The sequence below is a fragment of the Sapajus apella genome, unplaced genomic scaffold (assembly GCF_009761245.1).
Source record: "Sapajus apella isolate SASKATOON/1434 unplaced genomic scaffold, GSC_monkey_1.0 scaffold89, whole genome shotgun sequence".
NCBI lineage: Eukaryota > Metazoa > Chordata > Mammalia > Primates > Cebidae > Sapajus > Sapajus apella.
The window spans coordinates 5,408,623-5,426,028 of NW_022437029.1; the positions used below are offsets into that span (position 1 = coordinate 5,408,623).

Sequence of the window (17,406 nt, forward strand, 5' to 3'; positions counted from 1 at the left end):
CTTGGCAGCACCAACTTCAAAAACATCTGGTCTAAAGATGTAGTTCTCTTCTCCTGCAACTGTATGTAAATTATTTAGTGCATAATGGGATAATACCAACTATACTTACTTGACATGAACACATAAATGATTCAGAAGCCCAGCATGATTTTCTATGCAGATTCAAAGATTTCAGTGAATTGGAAGATTCATTGTCTAATTGCTGTGTACTTGTATCACTTAGTCTGGTGCTAGTACGTCACATGCCATGGATATGCTAATTTTCCTCATTTTAAGTGAAGGAAATGGCTGGTTTGGTATAATAGGTAGCAAAAACAGGAGGGAAGCCTTTGGCTAAACCATCAGGGTGAATTTGGTTTGAATCAAATCTTGCAAAGATTGCTGTGTCTAAGATGCATTTCTCAGCATCTCCTGTACATTTTTTTAAGGGATGTTTAGAGAGGATTCCATAATACTACTATGGGTTTTAAAAAATATATAGGTAATTACTGTGCATATTTTAATGATATATGATATATAATTTATGTATTTAATATTTGCATTATGTATTATAAATTTATATATTATAATTAATTTGTACCCATAATTAATATATAAACAAGTAGCCTCATTAGCCTCTTGAATTGCACTGGGTGAGAGTCTTCTCTAGATTGGCTCTTATTTTTATAAATATCTGAAAAATTTCACAATACCATTTTAAAGCACAAAGGTTTCCAAGATTTGTTACTTATTTTATCCTGCAGGTTTTATGATTTTTTTTTTTTCCCTCAAGTAATTAAGGATGTCTTCAGTGAAATTTACCAGTGAAGGATCTTAGCTCTGAATAACAAGCCCCAAATTAACCCATTATTTACTCTGGGCTCTCGAGAGGCATATCTTTTTTTCCTTTTAGTTTTAAGGTTTTCTTTTTAAAGGTGCTAAGCCTTGGAGAATCTTAAGTTTTAAATTCATTCTTTCTCCCATTCTGTGTCTGTTTTTAGTTAGAAAAACTGATAAACCCAATTCATTCTGCAAGCACAGGTTACAGTATTCTTATGTGCCAGCTTTTTGACCAAGACTTAGTATTCAGTAGAAACACTAGCTGTTGAATGTGCACAAGTCTGTAAGCATCCATGCACAAGACAGTGCCTTATGCACACTGCTGATAGATTCAGATGTGAGGCTGCCAATTTATACTGAGTTTGGCAGGAAATGAGGGCATTTTCTTGATTTCTCCTAACAGACTTGTTTTGTTTTATTAAGTTTAGTTAGTCTAGGCTTAAGAATGTGACAGTAGTTTTGCTGGTTCTTGGGCTCCCTGGCTTCATTCTGCCTAGTGTCATTCCCTGTCTGATTTCTTTTATGCTGACTCTAGCCAGGCTTCTTGGCTCCTCCTTGACATCTGCCCAAGTACACCTGGAACGATCTGTCCTCACCCTCCCAGGTGTTGACTGCCTTTCTCTCTGCGTTTCCTCGTCCCTGTGCTCTGCCTGCCTATGTATTGGCCCACGTGTCTCTTTGACGAGCCATCTATCTCTCTGTCCTGCCCCTGCTTGCTCTTTCTGGTGCCCCACATGATATCTGTTATGAAGTGGGCCCACAGTTCAACCTTACTGAATGCATTTATACAAGGGGCCCTTGTTAAAATCTGCCAAGGAAAGTGGGATGGCAACTTCTTGACCTTCATTTTTTGCATAATAGCAGATGGTAAATTTGGCAGTTTGTATTGTTGGTTGGAGCTGGATAACTTGGGCAGGTTCCAACATGGTAATATCCTTTGTGCTTGTGAATTTGGGTTGGTAAATGGCTTTCAGGGTCTTTCCTGGAGACATTTATATGTGTAATTAACAGAATTAAGTTTTTGTCTCTATCGCTTTAAGTCAATTTGTACTGTTAGAGGAGGAGGTACCACTTGAGACACTTATTTTGTATTTTCATGATGACAATAAGTTTACTTTTTCTTTTGTGCAGAAATTTAGTTCCCCCATTATATATAAGGTAGGTGTGTGGTAGCTTATGATCCTCCTTCATTTTGACAACTACATTCTTTTTCTTGTCCGCTTTGAGAGTTCTAGTTTTAAAATAATTGCTTCAAGTTAGCCATCCTGACTCAGGACTCCAGGCAGACTTCGCATGTGTTTTGCTTCATAGCCATTCAGAATACAGGGAGATGGTGATCACAAGACAGGGAGGACTGTGTTGTTTTTTAGGGAGTGATGTTGCTTGACTCTTGGCAGATGGAGGGCATCTGCAGTGTCTTAAGGCCTTCCTTTCATGTCTTCATCCAGCCACTCCTGCAGCCTCCAGTTCACCTCCTCACAGCATGTGTGTGTGTCCCTGTGTACTTGCATATAGATGGAGTAAAGATTAAGGAACACAATGGCAAGCTAGTGAGCTGTTTTAAGACCACAATGATTTATTATAGCTTTGTGAAATGTGTAGGTAGTAGACAACCTTAAAGTTCTAAATAAAATGATTAATAGCCAAAGAAAAAAGCTTTTGCTGATTATTTACAGTAGGTTTCTGGTGATTATTTTTTAAAATGTGCATCTTTGCTGTAAATAATTGGCATATAGTATGCTCATGGTGCTGGATGAGGTGGTGGGATGCTAGGGGACTCTACTGAAGTAAAAGAAGTGTGAGATAAAATAGCACCAACTTGCCTGAAATTTGAGGAAACTTTGTTTGCCTATTTAAATTAGTTTACATTAATCCCATATTATTGACTTCCACTATGAAATTAGGCTTATTTTATGGAAAACATTTTTCCTGTGTGTAATAAAATGTGTATTTTCAGCAATAATCTTTAAAAATTACATTCAAGAAAAAAAATTAGTTTGATAAAATGCAAATAGTACTCAATGTCAGCAGTAATATGTATTCTGTTCAGAGAATGTCACAGATTAAAACCACTAAAAAGGGGGCCGTAGCCGGGACCTGCAGCGTGTGGCTGCCCATGGTGGCCACTTTCCTCAGTACTCTGGGGCACAGTTGAGCAATGCCAGTCTCAGCAGCTGCTGGTATTATTTCCAATTGAATCACATATTGAAAGTCACTGGTTCTCTTCTCCCTCAGTCTTTTTGGTATCTGTGAATTTTTGACATCTTTTCACATTTTTCCAAGAGAAGCACTTGCGGTTTATCACTGTCTTGAATGAACAGAGGTAATGACTTGCACAGTTAGGACACACATTGCTGATTGTTGTTTAGAAGAGAGAATATGGGACACATTTTTATGACTCTGTGGCGAAGTGTAAAGCATCTAACAAGACTTTCCCCATAAGGACCACTTAGATAGTGGGCTAGAACTGAATATACTGGTTTGGTTCAGAGCAAAACTTCCCCTTGGGTTTAGTTAAGGTCAGTTTGAATAACTAGTTTAATGCAGATGGTAGCCCTGGAGAGTCAGACTTTTCTCAGAGCCTGGTCAAGTGTAGTTGTTTTTCCATTAGGACTTTGAAGCTTTTGATTTTGTGTTTCTCTCATTGTCTCCCACCAGATGGTTTGATATGTTTCTAAGAATCTGAGAAAATTGAGAAAGAGAGACTTTAAATTATTTTCCTAGGTGGGATTGAAAAGTAGGAGGTGATGTTAAATTACTGAAGGCATGATGACTGGTGCCACCCTATAGTTTTCTTCCACACCACAGTATTAGGAAATGATTCACACGGGTGAGAAGCTGTGAGAAATGTTGAGTGACCTCCAGATACATGCTGTCACATTTTCTGCAGAGAATGTGAGTAGATGCAATATGATACTGTCAAATGTATGCTTGTACCTGAATTTTGTTACCTAAATTTTTTTAATGAAGGATGTCTATTAGGAATTAAAATATCTTGAGTCTATTTTACCAAAGTCTGTGACGCTTATTCCTGGTCTTCTTGAGTAACTTCTGTGGAAAGCATCTTTGAATTCTTAGAGCAAAGGTTTTTCATATGTAGTTCCCATAAGGCTCTTCCAGAGACTTCTCCAGGCATGTGAGCTGTGATACAGAGGTCACTCAGTTGTATTTGAAGTGGAAACTGCCATTTTATAAGATAGATAAAGATCCCTTTCCAGATTTGCAAATTATCCACAATGAAGAGAATTATTTGAAAGTAACAAAGTGGTAGTGTATACATATTGAAACTAAGGCTTATTTCCTTGTTACCATATTGGTACACTATAGCAAATTCGACTTGAGCATCAAGAGCCAGGGTGATTTGGATTTAATATCATGACATTTGAAAGATAGCTTTCCAAGGAAAGATTTCACTTCTTTTCTCCAGGTGATCATTGTTTTCCTTTTTTCTACTCACATACTATGGTGTTTCAGGAAACATATGAGAATAATACATAAGCAAGAGTTGGGGGAGCTTAAGAAGCTATAGTGAAGGAGACAGGAAGAATGAGGGAAAGGGTAAGGTAAACAAGCCATGAGATATATCAGAAATTGGTGCTTGGCTTCTAATGTCCTCAGGGTCAGAGTTAGAAAGTCACTGAGATATGTAAATACTAGCCATTGGGTCAGTGCTTTTCCAAGTACTGTAGGGTCTGTGGAATAGTTACTAGCATCGTTTTGACAGCCAATACTTTGATTCACACATAGCAACTTGTTTATAGCAATTGAGATCAAACAAAAATTACTTAAACGATTGGATCAAAAGTAAGCTGATTTCAGACATCATTTTTGTAGACAGATTTTCCTATGTGTTATTTAAATTTTTTTTTTAATTATGATTATATTCTTCTAGTGGTGGGAAAGTGGGAACAGATGACCTGTATGATAATGTGGGGCTTTTTACCTGATTGAAACATCTGTAAATCCCAGTTATTTCTTTCTAAATGAGCTAGGTTCCAATTTAATGGACCATGTAAAGGAAATTGGGTCTCAGGTACCTTCATGGGCAGATGCCCGAAAGACATAACAGTTTTTACCCATAGAAGTATAGGTTGTAGTTTTCATTAATTTTTTTTTGTTTTTTGGTCTGCAAATTCTCTGTGCTATTCCTGGGTTAGTTTCAGATGATTTTCTTTTCCCCCCTCTCTCAATAGGTCTATGCTGTGGCTTCTTTGGCTGCCTGGTAATTTTTAATTAGATTCCAGACATTGTTAATTTTACCTTATTGGGTACTGGATATTTTATATTTTTTATAACATACTTGACCTTTGTTCTGGGATGAAGTTAATTCTTGGGAACAATTTGATCCTTTGAGGATTTGATTTTGAGATCATACCATCATGTAGTCTAGGCTTGTTCGGTCCCACTGTCAAGGCCAGAATATCCTGAGTCCTGTGAATGATGAGTTTTTCCAGTCTAGCCAACAACAGGAGGCATTACTTCCCATCCCTTTGAGCACTGGGTACAGTTCTGAGGAATCCTTTGGGATTAGGCTGTGTCCCTTACCTCGGGTGTTTTCTGCATAGGGTTGTGTTGATAATGAGCTACTGAGTCTTCAAGGGAGAATTGCTTGCTCTCTGTGCAGCTGTCTTCCTTGTGGTATTCTGTACTGCAGCTCCAGCTGCAGCGGCTGTGGCCTTCCCAGACTCAGTTCCATCTCTTCAACTCAGAGACTCCTCTGGGTGCCGTTTGGGTTTCCTTTTCCTTTGCTGCAGCTTGGAATCCCTGTCAGGGTAGTAAGCTGGAGTCTGCGTGTGTTTCCCAACCCTCAGGGTCACTGTCCTTATGGCCTGAAGTCTTTTAAACTGTTTCATATATTTTATCTAATTTTAGTTGTTCAGTTGGGAGGATAAATCATCTGTCCTTGATACTTTATTTTGGCCAGGAGCTAGAGTTCCCTTCATACTTTTTACTAAAGACACATTTTGTCAAATACGTAAGCATGAGCTCGGGTGCCCCTGCATGCTTGGATGAATCCGGTATGAAGTGCAGAAACCCTGTTGCTGATCACACCCTCCTTTAGAGCGGTACTCATTGTTGCCATTCATTTTTTGGACTTGTTTTTAAGGTTTTAGGTGACACTATTCAATGTATGTTGTATGTCCGATGCATGTTTCCCTCCTTGTGCTATGGGAAGCTTCACAGAGTTTGCCACTGGCTTAGGGAAAGGTATGAGTAGACTGAGGCAGGATTCTCCTTAAGGGACCTTGTGGCAGGTCAGAAAAGTGAAGACAGAGGATGATGAGTCTCCACTTACCTTCTTTTACTCCAGGAATGACTTAAGTCTGGGAAGAGCCGATATTAAGAAGTCGTGGGTCTGGATTGGTACATTGTAGCAAACAGGAAGACATGACCATTAGGCTAAGGTGAGAGCCTTGTGGTGCCAGCTGACCCAACTGAAGGCAGTTTAAGCAGCCACGCTCTCGTTCTTCAGGCTCTACTAGGCCTCCCTGCACAACTGACCTTGGCGTCGGCGGCCCAAACAGGGAAATTGGCAGTGACCCTAGAGCAGCAAGGAGGGGAGAGGACCCCCAGTCCAGGGATAGAAGGAGGTGGACCTTGTGAGTTCCAGAAAGCTCATTTTGAATTCTTTTGGGGCCAAACTCTTCTATCCTAAACTCCTATTTTTTTTTTTTTTTTTTTTCCAAATTAGGAAAATAGCATGTGCCAATTGTAGAAAGTTAGACTATAATCTAGAGGTAATATGTGGTAACACTTCTCCCCTCCTCCTCAATGCATTCATTTAAACTAAGTACTAATATGAACTATTTCAAGTATATTATTGAAGACACTTGTACCCATGGTATTTTGTCTGCAGGTTGGGGCTTGACAAGGCCAACTGTCAGGATTTCTGGGTGTTGACAACATGAAGCTTTGGAAAGATCTGATAGTTTCTTAGTTTCTTTTAGATCCTAGAGGAAATAGTGATCTTATTTGAATTTATTGTTTGTTATTTGCCATGTGGTGCTTTTTGGTGGGGGTTTGTCATAGAGGTGTATTTTGTCTTTCTTGTGGTCTTACCATCATTCAGGCGAGCACCAGTCTCCCAAAGTTGTTGATGGCAAGTGATGTGGAGGAAAATAGAATGAACTATATTCAGCATCTGAAGTCCTCCCCACTCTTTATCCATCCAGGTGAATCGTGTCATTCTGTAGTTGTCTTCTGTATCACATTATTTTTAGATACCAGCTGAGTAGTGCAGTCTCATTGAAAATTCAGCAGGTGGCACTTTGTCGAAGATGGAGGGGATCCAGAGGGCACACTAGGAGCTTTGCTGTGTATAGTTAAAGTTCTCTGTTGTGCTTTCCATGGAGAAGAGGGTGGGTCCAGGGCTTTAGGCCATTGCATGGTGGCTTTGGAATCCCAGAACTAGCTTACTGGTTAAGTAGCAGAGTTAGAGGACATGCTTCTGTTGAAATGTGCTCAAAACAGTGTTTTTTCTTGAGCAGGCTGTCATGAGTGTCTGATTTCCATTTTAGTTATGTTAATTTTGTAATTTTTCCATCGGTTTTTATTCTGAGACTGATTTATCTTAGGTGGGGCGGATTAATTTTAAGAAACATGTAATTTCTTCCTTTTGATCAGATCCTATAGTCTTAATTTTGTTCTGGAATCTTTCCTGTATAGTTATAGTCATCTATGTTTAGTTAAATAATCAGTGAATTTAAGTTGTATGATGATGTGCTTGTTCGAGGCCAAAAAAATTAAATTTGATTAATTCTATGCTGCATTAATTGGTGTGGTACTGAATAATATTCTTAGATGTAGTGGGATTTACCAGATAAAAAGTGATCTGTTCTCATTTTTCTATCTGTTCACAGTCACATAAAGAAAAGGTTCAGTAGTAGTTGACAAAAACAAACTTGTAAACTGGTTTTTTATAAACAGATGTTTTTATTCTAAATGTATTTTCATTTGTACTTTTTTTTTTGAGATGGAGTCTCGTTCTGTTGCCCAGGCTGGAGTGCAGTGGCACGATCTCGGCTCACTGCAAACTCCGCCTCCTAGGTTCAAGGGACTCTCCTGTCTGTCCCCTGAGTAGCTGGGATTATAGGTGTGTACCACCAAACCTGGCTGACTTTTGTATTTTTAGTAGAGATGGATTTTACCATGTTGGTCCAGCTGGTCTCGAACGCCTGACCTTGTAATCTGCTCTCCTTGGCCTCCCAAAGTGCTGAGATTACAGGCGTGAGCCACTACGCCTAGCCTCATTTGTACATTTTGGTGCTGAAGTCTTCCAGAGATACTTGTATATCTCATTTTATCAGGCCTCTCTCTAACTAACAAAGATAGAATGAGCAATCAGTTGCCTTTTTTCTTTTTTAAATCCAGCTGTCACTGTGTCTACTTTTCATTCTGTAAAGAGGATATGCCAGATGAAATGTTTCATTTCCCCTGGCAAATGCTCAGAACATTATCCAGTCCTTTTGGATTCCAGTTAGCCTATCTGAACTCTGCCCATCCCTCCTCACATAGTTACTACCACTGATGGAATAAGAGAAAATTTGGGTAACGAGTTTGAACAGCATTTTAAGGGATCATTAAAATAAAACAAAACACTCATACCATGCACTCCTGTGTGCTCAGCTGGTGAAGTACGGAGGACTTGTCATATGACAAACCCACTGCTGCTTGTGAAAATCACTACTGTGCAGATGCCCGCGAGCGCCCCCACCTCTATACCACCCTCTGACAGCCTGTAAGTCGACTAAAAACTCATCTTCTGGTCAGATCCCAGCCTGAGACAAAAGGCCTTTTCTATGAGAGTTTGCTTCCACTGGTTGAAGTCCAAAATGCTAATTGGCATCAGCTGCATTAAATCACTAAGTGGGGGGCTAGCAGCTGCCGTACCATTGGAATAACCAGGAGGGGGGCCTTTCTTTCTTACCAAAAAGGCCTTTCTCTCCTCTCAAGTTACTTTTGATTTTGTTTTTCATTTGTTTATACTTGTGACCTGCTAAGGAAGAGGCTGAAGGACACAGTAGCTTGGACTCTGCCTAGACACATGGAATATATAAACCTCCTCTATGTACTTTTGCCAACTCAACTTTCCTTTTATATATGAGATTTGTAGTTTTTAAGAGGCCCCTAGTCTGTTTTCTGCTGTATCTTCTCAGGCCACATGACGTGTTTGTTTTTAGTGGTGCTAGTGGTGGTGATTATGTATGTATTTAAGTGTTGGGATGCAACCACCAAACATGTGTTTAACTAATAACCAAAGGGATACTGAAATTCAGAAGTTGATTCATTATTACCCTCCTCTAAAGACAACATAAAATACAGTATAATAAGCATTAGTCATAATTAGATTTCCAGTTGTAGTTGACTCAAAGCCATTGGCAGATTCTCTATTTCTAGTGTTTTTTCTCCAAGTGGGCACTCATAATCAGACAGTAAATGACCATTAGTGGTACTGCTGCCTTTTTGTTTCATAAGATGTTTCATGGTCATCTGTTTCAAAATCATAAAATCAAGTGAGGAAATGTCCAAAGTACATATAAACTTTATTCTAAAACAGTAATTTGAGGGGAGAATATAATTTCCGTATGATATATTTCATAATTAATGTGTGTATGCCTCCAAGATTTGACTATTTCAGACCTGGGAAATATTCTGGTAGGTGATGTTGGGGTGATCACTGTATTTCCGAATGGTATTTCCGTCATATTAGAAAAGCTATTGCCAGACTTGATTGTGTTTTAGTTGTTCTTCTAAATCATTGATTCTAAGATGTAACCCAGTTTTGAAGATGGTATAGTGTGTGTACTTTATGGTTGACGGTGCTTCATGGTTTCATGACATAAAATAGTGGTGGGCTCCATTCAGGGGTACTTTAGATTCTGTTAAATGCATTGTGCCAAGGTAATCTGCAAACAGTATTTACCAATGTGCCTCTTCAGAGGTTTTCATACCAGTGGACAATACTGAATTTAAGTCTATAGTAACTTTAAAATGTGTGCTTGCTTTGTAACTCAGTGAGCTGTGAAAATATCAAGTGCTCTTGACTCTTTCTTATAGAGTGGTAAACAGGTTAGATCCTAGAAGACATTGGTTTGTGTCACTAAAAGAAAAAAAAGGTAAATGGAACCTAGTCTAAATATTTTGTAATTCTTAATTATTACGCAGGAATCCTCTCATGGGAGAATCATAGGTAGCATCGGCTTTCTGTTAAGAAGTGAAAGCTACTGGCAGAGTGTGATGGGGAACAAAATGACCCTGCGAAACTTTAGCCACTGCAGGGAGTGGAGGTAGGCAAGGGTAAGAGATGGATCGATAAGACAAGTCTGGACAGTCCAGTAAAAATTCACCACTGTATGAAGCTTTTATTACAGGAACAAAATTAAAATCAATATTTTGATTTTCCCCTATTCTAGTTCAACATTGTTGTTTTGTTTCTGTGTAGTTTTTATACCCCAAATCCTTACAGATTTGCTGATTCTTGGATAAAAGAAGAAAAACTATTAGTTCACTTTTTGGTCACCCAGCTGCAGTTGAGTGTAAGGAAAATGGGATGTTTGGCTTTTTAGGGCACATATTTAACCATGGGCCTTATCCTGGGAGTGACACCACATGCCTTTTCAACGGGGCCTGTTTATGGCTACTTGCATGTGCTAACGCTTTTTAGGAGCCTACCCGACTTGACAAGCCTCACTAGGGCTGTCTCAGCCCACTCACTGCTTAGTCAAGAGGCCTCTCAGAAACCCCCAGATACCACTGATAGTGAGTTGTGGTGAGTCAGGAGGGAGCAGGCTCCATGTGCCCCATGCCAGCAAGCCCTGGCCACTGTTGCTCGTCATACTGCATGTTGATACATATGTGCACAGGGCACAAGATAAAACTTGAGGCATTAGGTTTCCTACTTTTATTTGGGGTGTGCTTTCTCGGGTAATAAAAATTGTTACCCTTTTCTGTTTTAGAATAAAGTTCCTTTGAAGCAAGTTCTCAAATAGAAGTGTTTCCGTGTTTTACTAGCTAAACACTGGTTTTGTTTAGAATTAGGATGGTTATCTGTTGTTGAGTATCTCATTTTTCATTGCTACTTTCAACATGATCATATTTAAATCTCAGATTGAAATCATACGTGTTTGGTAGGACTTTCCTATATGCAGAGTTTGAATGAGAATTATATCAACTGTATTGGGTCATGTTACTCTGCTGCCATATTTGTAGTCATCATCTATTAAAATCACATGACAAGTGTGCTTGTAGAATATGTAGTTGTGCATCGCTTAACAGTGGAGATATGTTCTCAGAAATGCATCATTATGCAATTTTGCTGTTGTCCATCATGAAAGTGTGTTTATGTAAACCTAGATGGTACACTCGGGCTACCTAGTATGGCCTATTGCTCCTAGGCTGCAGACTTGTACAACATACTACTGTACTGAGTAGTGTAGGCAATTGTAACATAATGGCGGGGAGTTGTGTATCTAAACATAGAAAAGGGATTGTAACAATATGTTGTGAAAGATAAAATGTGGTACCCCCACATAGAGCTCTGACCATTAATGGAGCTTATAGTGCTGGGAGTTGATCTGGGTGAATGAGTGAGTAAATGTGAAGGCCTGGTACATTACTATACAGAACTGTAGACTTCATAAACATTGTACACTTAGGATATACTAAATTTGTAAAAACATATTTTCTTTCTTCAATAATAAATTAACCCTAGGTTACTGTAACTCTTTTACTTTATAAAACCTTTAAATTCTTCTGTAATAAATCCCTGTCTTCAGGGATATTGATACCTCCACATCTTGTCCCAGTAGAATATCTTCAAGGGCAGTAGCAACACATAGATCTGTCATCTCTTACAATAATAATACCTTCTTAGGGATACCTCCTGAAGGATCTGCCTGAGGCTGTTGTAAGTTGACTTTTTAAAAAAAAGTAAATAAGAGTACACTTTAATATCACAATGAAAGTGTAGTCTAGTAAACAAACTAGTCATTTATTACTAAGTATTATGTACTGTACATAACTATATGCAATACTTTCATACAACTGGCTGTGCAGCAGGTTTGTTTACACCAGGAACACCACAGTGTCACTAGGTGACGAGAATTTTTCAGCTTCATTTGTAATTTTATGGGTTCACTGTTGTTGTATTTGCAGTCCTTTGTTGACTAAAACATTACGTAGTGCATGGCTGTACTATAATATTGTAACGTTTGTATTTTGGAACCAAGCTGTAAAGCCACCGTCTTGAGAATTACTGTTCTAAGACGACTGAGTGTCTTGTTATACATTTGTTTTCTAAAGCAGTAATATACAACTGAAGTTTGTATTTTAAAAATTATTTTTTTCCATTTGGTGTCATTAATAGCTAATTAATGATGTTGCAGCTTTTATCTTAAAGTATAATATTTGCAAATCAAACTTCCTTTAGGCTTGTAAGGTCTTAAGAGTAGTTCTAGAGGTGCTAGATGGAAGCAGTAAGTAGGCTTCTTCCAAGTTGTGTGTGTGAGCGTGCACGCATTACACATGCATGTGTGCGCGCGCACACACATCTAGGCTACTCAGAGCCCCTACTCTTCCCTGGAGAGAGAAGGACATCAGTTATGAGTGGGATGGTTGTGTCAGTGTAGAAAAGTAAGGACATTTTACGAGACTAGTTATCTTTTCCTTTTGAAAATGTACACAGTATAGGGGATTCTAGAGATCTGGTCATCAGATTTCTCTTGATCTTATACTGTGCTTTTCTAATCAAGGCAGATTTTCCCTTTCCTGCACAGTTTCTCTTCTTTCTCACTTTAACTCTGCTTTCCCCTCATTCTATACTAACTACAAATCTTTCTTAACCATTTACAGGTAGTATATCATGTGTATGTAACAAGGAACAGAGTGCCTACCTGGCTGGTGTGCACAGCTTCTTTCCCAGGTGTATATATGAGAGACAGGTGGAGATCACAAGACTTCTCAGTCTTTGTCATTCACAAGGGCAACATTTTATTTTCCAGACCTGTGTCACTATCTGTTTCCTTCATTCCCCGCCCTAATATTCTCACACAAACTCTGGGTTTCTTCCTCTGCTCATCTTATTTCAGTAAACCAAGAATCTAGGAATCAAGTCTGAAACAACCTGCTCAGTGATGTTTTGTTACTGAGGCCCACTGGACTCAGCTGATCCTCTTTTCGTGTTAGTGGATTCTCACTGAGCCACACAGTCATGGACTATACCACTAGCCTGCATTTATGTATTCAGTACTCTGCCTTGTCTTCACTATAGGGTGCTGTCATGCAGGGTTGTTAGAGGTAAATGTTTCCTGGACTTACATGGACCAAATGATCTGTGTTTGCAAAGCAAACAGACTTTCCAAGTGGTAAGTTCAGATAGTATCAGTCATTTCCCTTTTTTGGTCCCATTTTTATAGCTGAACAAACAGGCTCAGAGAAGTGGAGTGCATTGCCTGAGGTCACAGTTAGTGGGAGAGCGGGCCGGGCAGTCCCCTCACACTGTCCCTGCGACTCTCCATGTTTGCCTTTACCTTCTATGCATCACATCCTGTAATCACTCTTAAAAGGATGAATTCTCTAAGGTCCCTGTTCTTGGCGCCAGGATAAAGTAAATGTATATGTGCTCCTGCTCCTGGAGGATGGGGAACTTTTGTTCCTTTCATTATTGTATCTAGTGTGGGGGAGGTCATGTACATTATTCAGTAGCCACACATTTTATTTTTATTTTTTCTTAAGGATGAAGAAGAAGAAATCAAACTGGAGATAAATATGCTAAAGAAATATTCTCATCACAGAAATATTGCAACATATTATGGTGCTTTCATCAAAAAGAGCCCTCCAGGACATGATGACCAACTCTGGGTAGGTGGATATTTCCTGAGCATTTGTGGGCATTCCATTTTGCTTGTATTGTAAGGGCATGGCTGGGGTGGGGGCTGAGAGGGAAGAAAAACAACGAAGAGGGGCAGTAAGTAGCTGGCAGGTTCTAAAGGCTTCCTTGACCTGTATCTATGGGTTGACTATGTACTGGTTGTTTATTTTGATGTTGATTGCACATTGCATAGAAAAAAGTTAACTTTGTGTTTCAGGAGTAAAATGGCAGCATCTAGAACGAATGTGACCAAATAGCAAGGAAATCAGGAGCTTGAAAGCAATACTAAAAACTTTTTTTATGGGAACCAAATTAATTTGAAAGCTCAGTCAATTGAGGTTACCACTTGGAAATAAGAGACAGATCTCAAGAAGCAAACTTCTGTCAGTAACTTAATAATATTAATGATAATAGTTAATTAAAACAATTCCAGGGAAATTTCTGGAATTGACATATTCACCTTTATCTCTTTTTGAACACATTTATATTCAAGATAATGACCTTGAGATCACCATCAGATCTGTGGCAATCACATTATTTTATGCTCAAGGTATTGAACTTATAAAGCAGGAAGATAGATTAATACTTTTTCTATCAATATATTTTTAAAGACCATTATAAAATTAAGTAGAAGGGAAAAAATTTACTCCTATTATCATTGCCCAAATCAGATCATAGTTAAAATTTTAGAATAGTTTAATTCAGTTCATTTTCTAGGTACTTTAAACATATCATTGTGATCATATTGTTGAAACATTTAGATACCACAAATATTGCATTTAAAAAAATTGTAGGCCATGGGTGGTGGCTCACTCCTCTGATCCCAGCACTTTAGGAGTTTGAGGCCGGTGGATTACGAGGTCAGGAGATCAAGACCATTCAGGTTAACATGGTGAAACCCCGTCTCCACTAAAAATACAAACAGTTAGCTGGCTGTGGTGGCACACACCTGTAGTCCCTGCTACTCGGGAGGCTGAGGCAAGAGAATCACTTGAACCCAGGAGGCGGAGGTTGCAGTGAGCTGAGATCACGCAACTGCACTCCAACCTGGGCGACAGAGCCAGACTCCCTTCTCAAAAACAATTGTATAAGTGCTTAAAAATAGCATTTTTTATTCGTATTAAACCCAGTTAATATAAAATATAATATTTTGAGGATCAAAAGTGAAAAATAGAATGTTTTTGAGGCAAAATGAAAAGAATGTTAGGGAATATTTGAATCAGGTATTTGATAATTGGGCAGTGATGAAGAGCAAAATAGTCCTCCTGTGCCTATGAGCACTTCAGAATCACTGCACTTGAGTGTGCTGTAGAATACCAGACACACTCAGTCTCCTGGACCAAATATACAGAGTGAATACACTGGACCGTGAAATTAGCTTTCAGTTATTTAGGTGCCTCCAAATTATCAATTATTTAGGAGCATCACATTTCCAGGTCTTTAGAAAAGAGAGGGCATGGTGGTTAATCTGGTTTTCCCAATTTCTCCAAGATGTGTTACTCACCTTGTGTCTTGTCTGCCCTGTAGCTTGTTATGGAGTTCTGTGGGGCTGGGTCCATTACAGACCTTGTGAAGAACACCAAAGGGAACACACTGAAAGAAGACTGGATTGCCTACATCTCCAGAGAAATCCTGAGGGTAAGAAAAGTGGGTGGCTACAGTGCTCCAACTCATTGTCCTTTGCTTCCATTTTATTTTTCCCAGCCGCAAGTATTTCTTTGCATTACTTATACCTGTATAGGTTATTCTCTTTGACAGTCAAGGGTTCTGCATATCTAGCTAGCTTTGGTAATTTAAGCTACATCATGATTTGACTCTGGTGGCAAGTATATAAATAAGGTAGACTTAAGAAAAACAGTGTTTCTGTAGTTACCTGAATTTACTTTCCAGGGCATCACAACATACCTATTGACAGCTTTCCTTTGAGTTAAAAGGAAATTAGAGTGGAGGGGAAGGGAAATAATCTCCAACTATTGTTTTTAAAGGAATCCTGTATATATGCTTATAAATCAATACTAATGGTGCTGAATGCTCGTTTTCAAAATAATCTTGAAGACTTTGGCATTAGCTACTAGAATCTATTACAATATTTATGAAGTAAAGTTCGAACGTTTCATGTTATTTACAGCCATTTGGAAAGCTGTCTAATGAACTTAGAGGAAGTTTCTGAACTACTGTTTTAGCAGCTTTTAAATGGTTCTTTTGAGTAGTAAAGGCATGTTGACAGCATAGGCAGAGGGCTTTTAGGAGTTCATATTTGAGCGTTTCATGTAGCGGTATTACCAGTGAATCTGTTCCTTCATTTGGCTATCACAGTTTTTCTGTCTACTCCATTCCTGAATTACACACGGACATTACTTTGTTGCATTTCATTTACCTAACACATTTTCAAAATGAAGATTATGAAGTTAAATTGAAACACAATTCTTATGCTTCCCCCACTAATAAAAAAGTCTTATAAGTAACTGATTTTTTTAATAAGTAAAGTTATCCCACTTTTTGTATTTAAGATTCTTAGAGGATTGGGGGGTTTAGAAATTGATGTCTAGACTTCCTAGAGAAACGTTATTTTTAAAAAATTTATTTGGGTATTTATGTAGTCTTTGAAAGTACGCAATTCCCAGGCGGGGCGCGGTAGCTCACGCCTGTAATCCAAGCACTTTGGAGGCCAAGGTGGGCGGATCACCTGAGGTCTGGAGTTCAAGAAAATATGCAATTCCCCTAAGAAGACTAGTTGTAGGGGGTGGGGTAAGGTGATAGGAGAACCATCTTTTTATAAACACTTGCAAATGTCATTAAAATATCAGGGTCTTTTATGACTGTTATAGAAAACAGAGCCTAAATGTGGAAACTAAGCCTCCTGCATTATATGACCGTAAAGGAAGTCAGGTACGGTGCCAGATGTATTTATTAATAACTAAAACTCTTCAGCATGGTAGGCAGGATAGAACATTGGTTGAGTGGTTGGAAACTAGCATAAGTCAGACCTGTGTTTGAGTCCTGCCTCTGCTACTTATCTATAGCACACTCTGTTACTCAGCCTTCAGGACTTATTTTCTCCTCATCTATACATTTTAGATACCAGCCCTTTGAAATTACTTTTGTTAGGAGAATTAAATGAGTTAGTATATATTAATCATTTAATGTAGCATGTGGATACATAACTGCCTATCAGCAAATATTAACTGTTGTCGTTATTCTTTTGTTTTAAACACCCACTCCCTTGCCATATACATCCCCACCCATGTACCCCCACCTCTACCTTTCTTGTATATAATTTTATTATGGGATCTCCAAAACAGAGAACTAGCTTTTAGCTTAACATCATAGACATCAAATGTATTTCAGACTTCAAAGACATCAAAGACAACTTAATGTGTTTCTATACCTGGGCAAGCACTGTTTACCTATCACGTATAATGTGTACATTTAGCCATTTTACCATCAGTGATCTCCAGTAACATTTAAAAGAAGCCCATCTTGTTTAATGCCTCTAAGTCAACTTGAGTGTGGTACATGAATGGACATATTTTTGAGACATAGCAAATCTTTTTCGCTTCACTGGGAACCTGAAACATGAGTTTCCCTCACCTACGTTTCATCTAGAATGGGAGCTTTTCCTGGTGACAAAGGTAAAAACGAATGCCTCAGGGAGAGTTCATGTGTCACACAGTAGTGTGTGTTCATTATAGGGGTTACTGAGAGTTGGCTTTGGTAAA

General features: G+C 38.7%; 1 protein-coding gene across 39 annotated transcripts in view; it reads left to right on the forward strand.

Annotated features, from left to right (window-relative positions):
* Nucleotides 1–17,406, forward strand: part of MAP4K4 (mitogen-activated protein kinase kinase kinase kinase 4) — a 188,192-nt gene that overhangs the window by 108,709 nt on the left and 62,077 nt on the right. For 38 of the 39 annotated variants that reach the window (XM_032255491.1, XM_032255496.1, XM_032255501.1 and 35 more), the window contains exons 4-5: nucleotides 13,552–13,677; nucleotides 15,215–15,325. In XM_032255491.1, the coding sequence (XP_032111382.1) occupies nucleotides 13,552–13,677; nucleotides 15,215–15,325 (237 nt within the window). Of the gene's footprint in view, nucleotides 1–13,551; nucleotides 13,678–15,214; nucleotides 15,326–17,406 lie in introns of those variants that run through there. The other variant, XM_032255529.1, reaches the window with a different exon arrangement.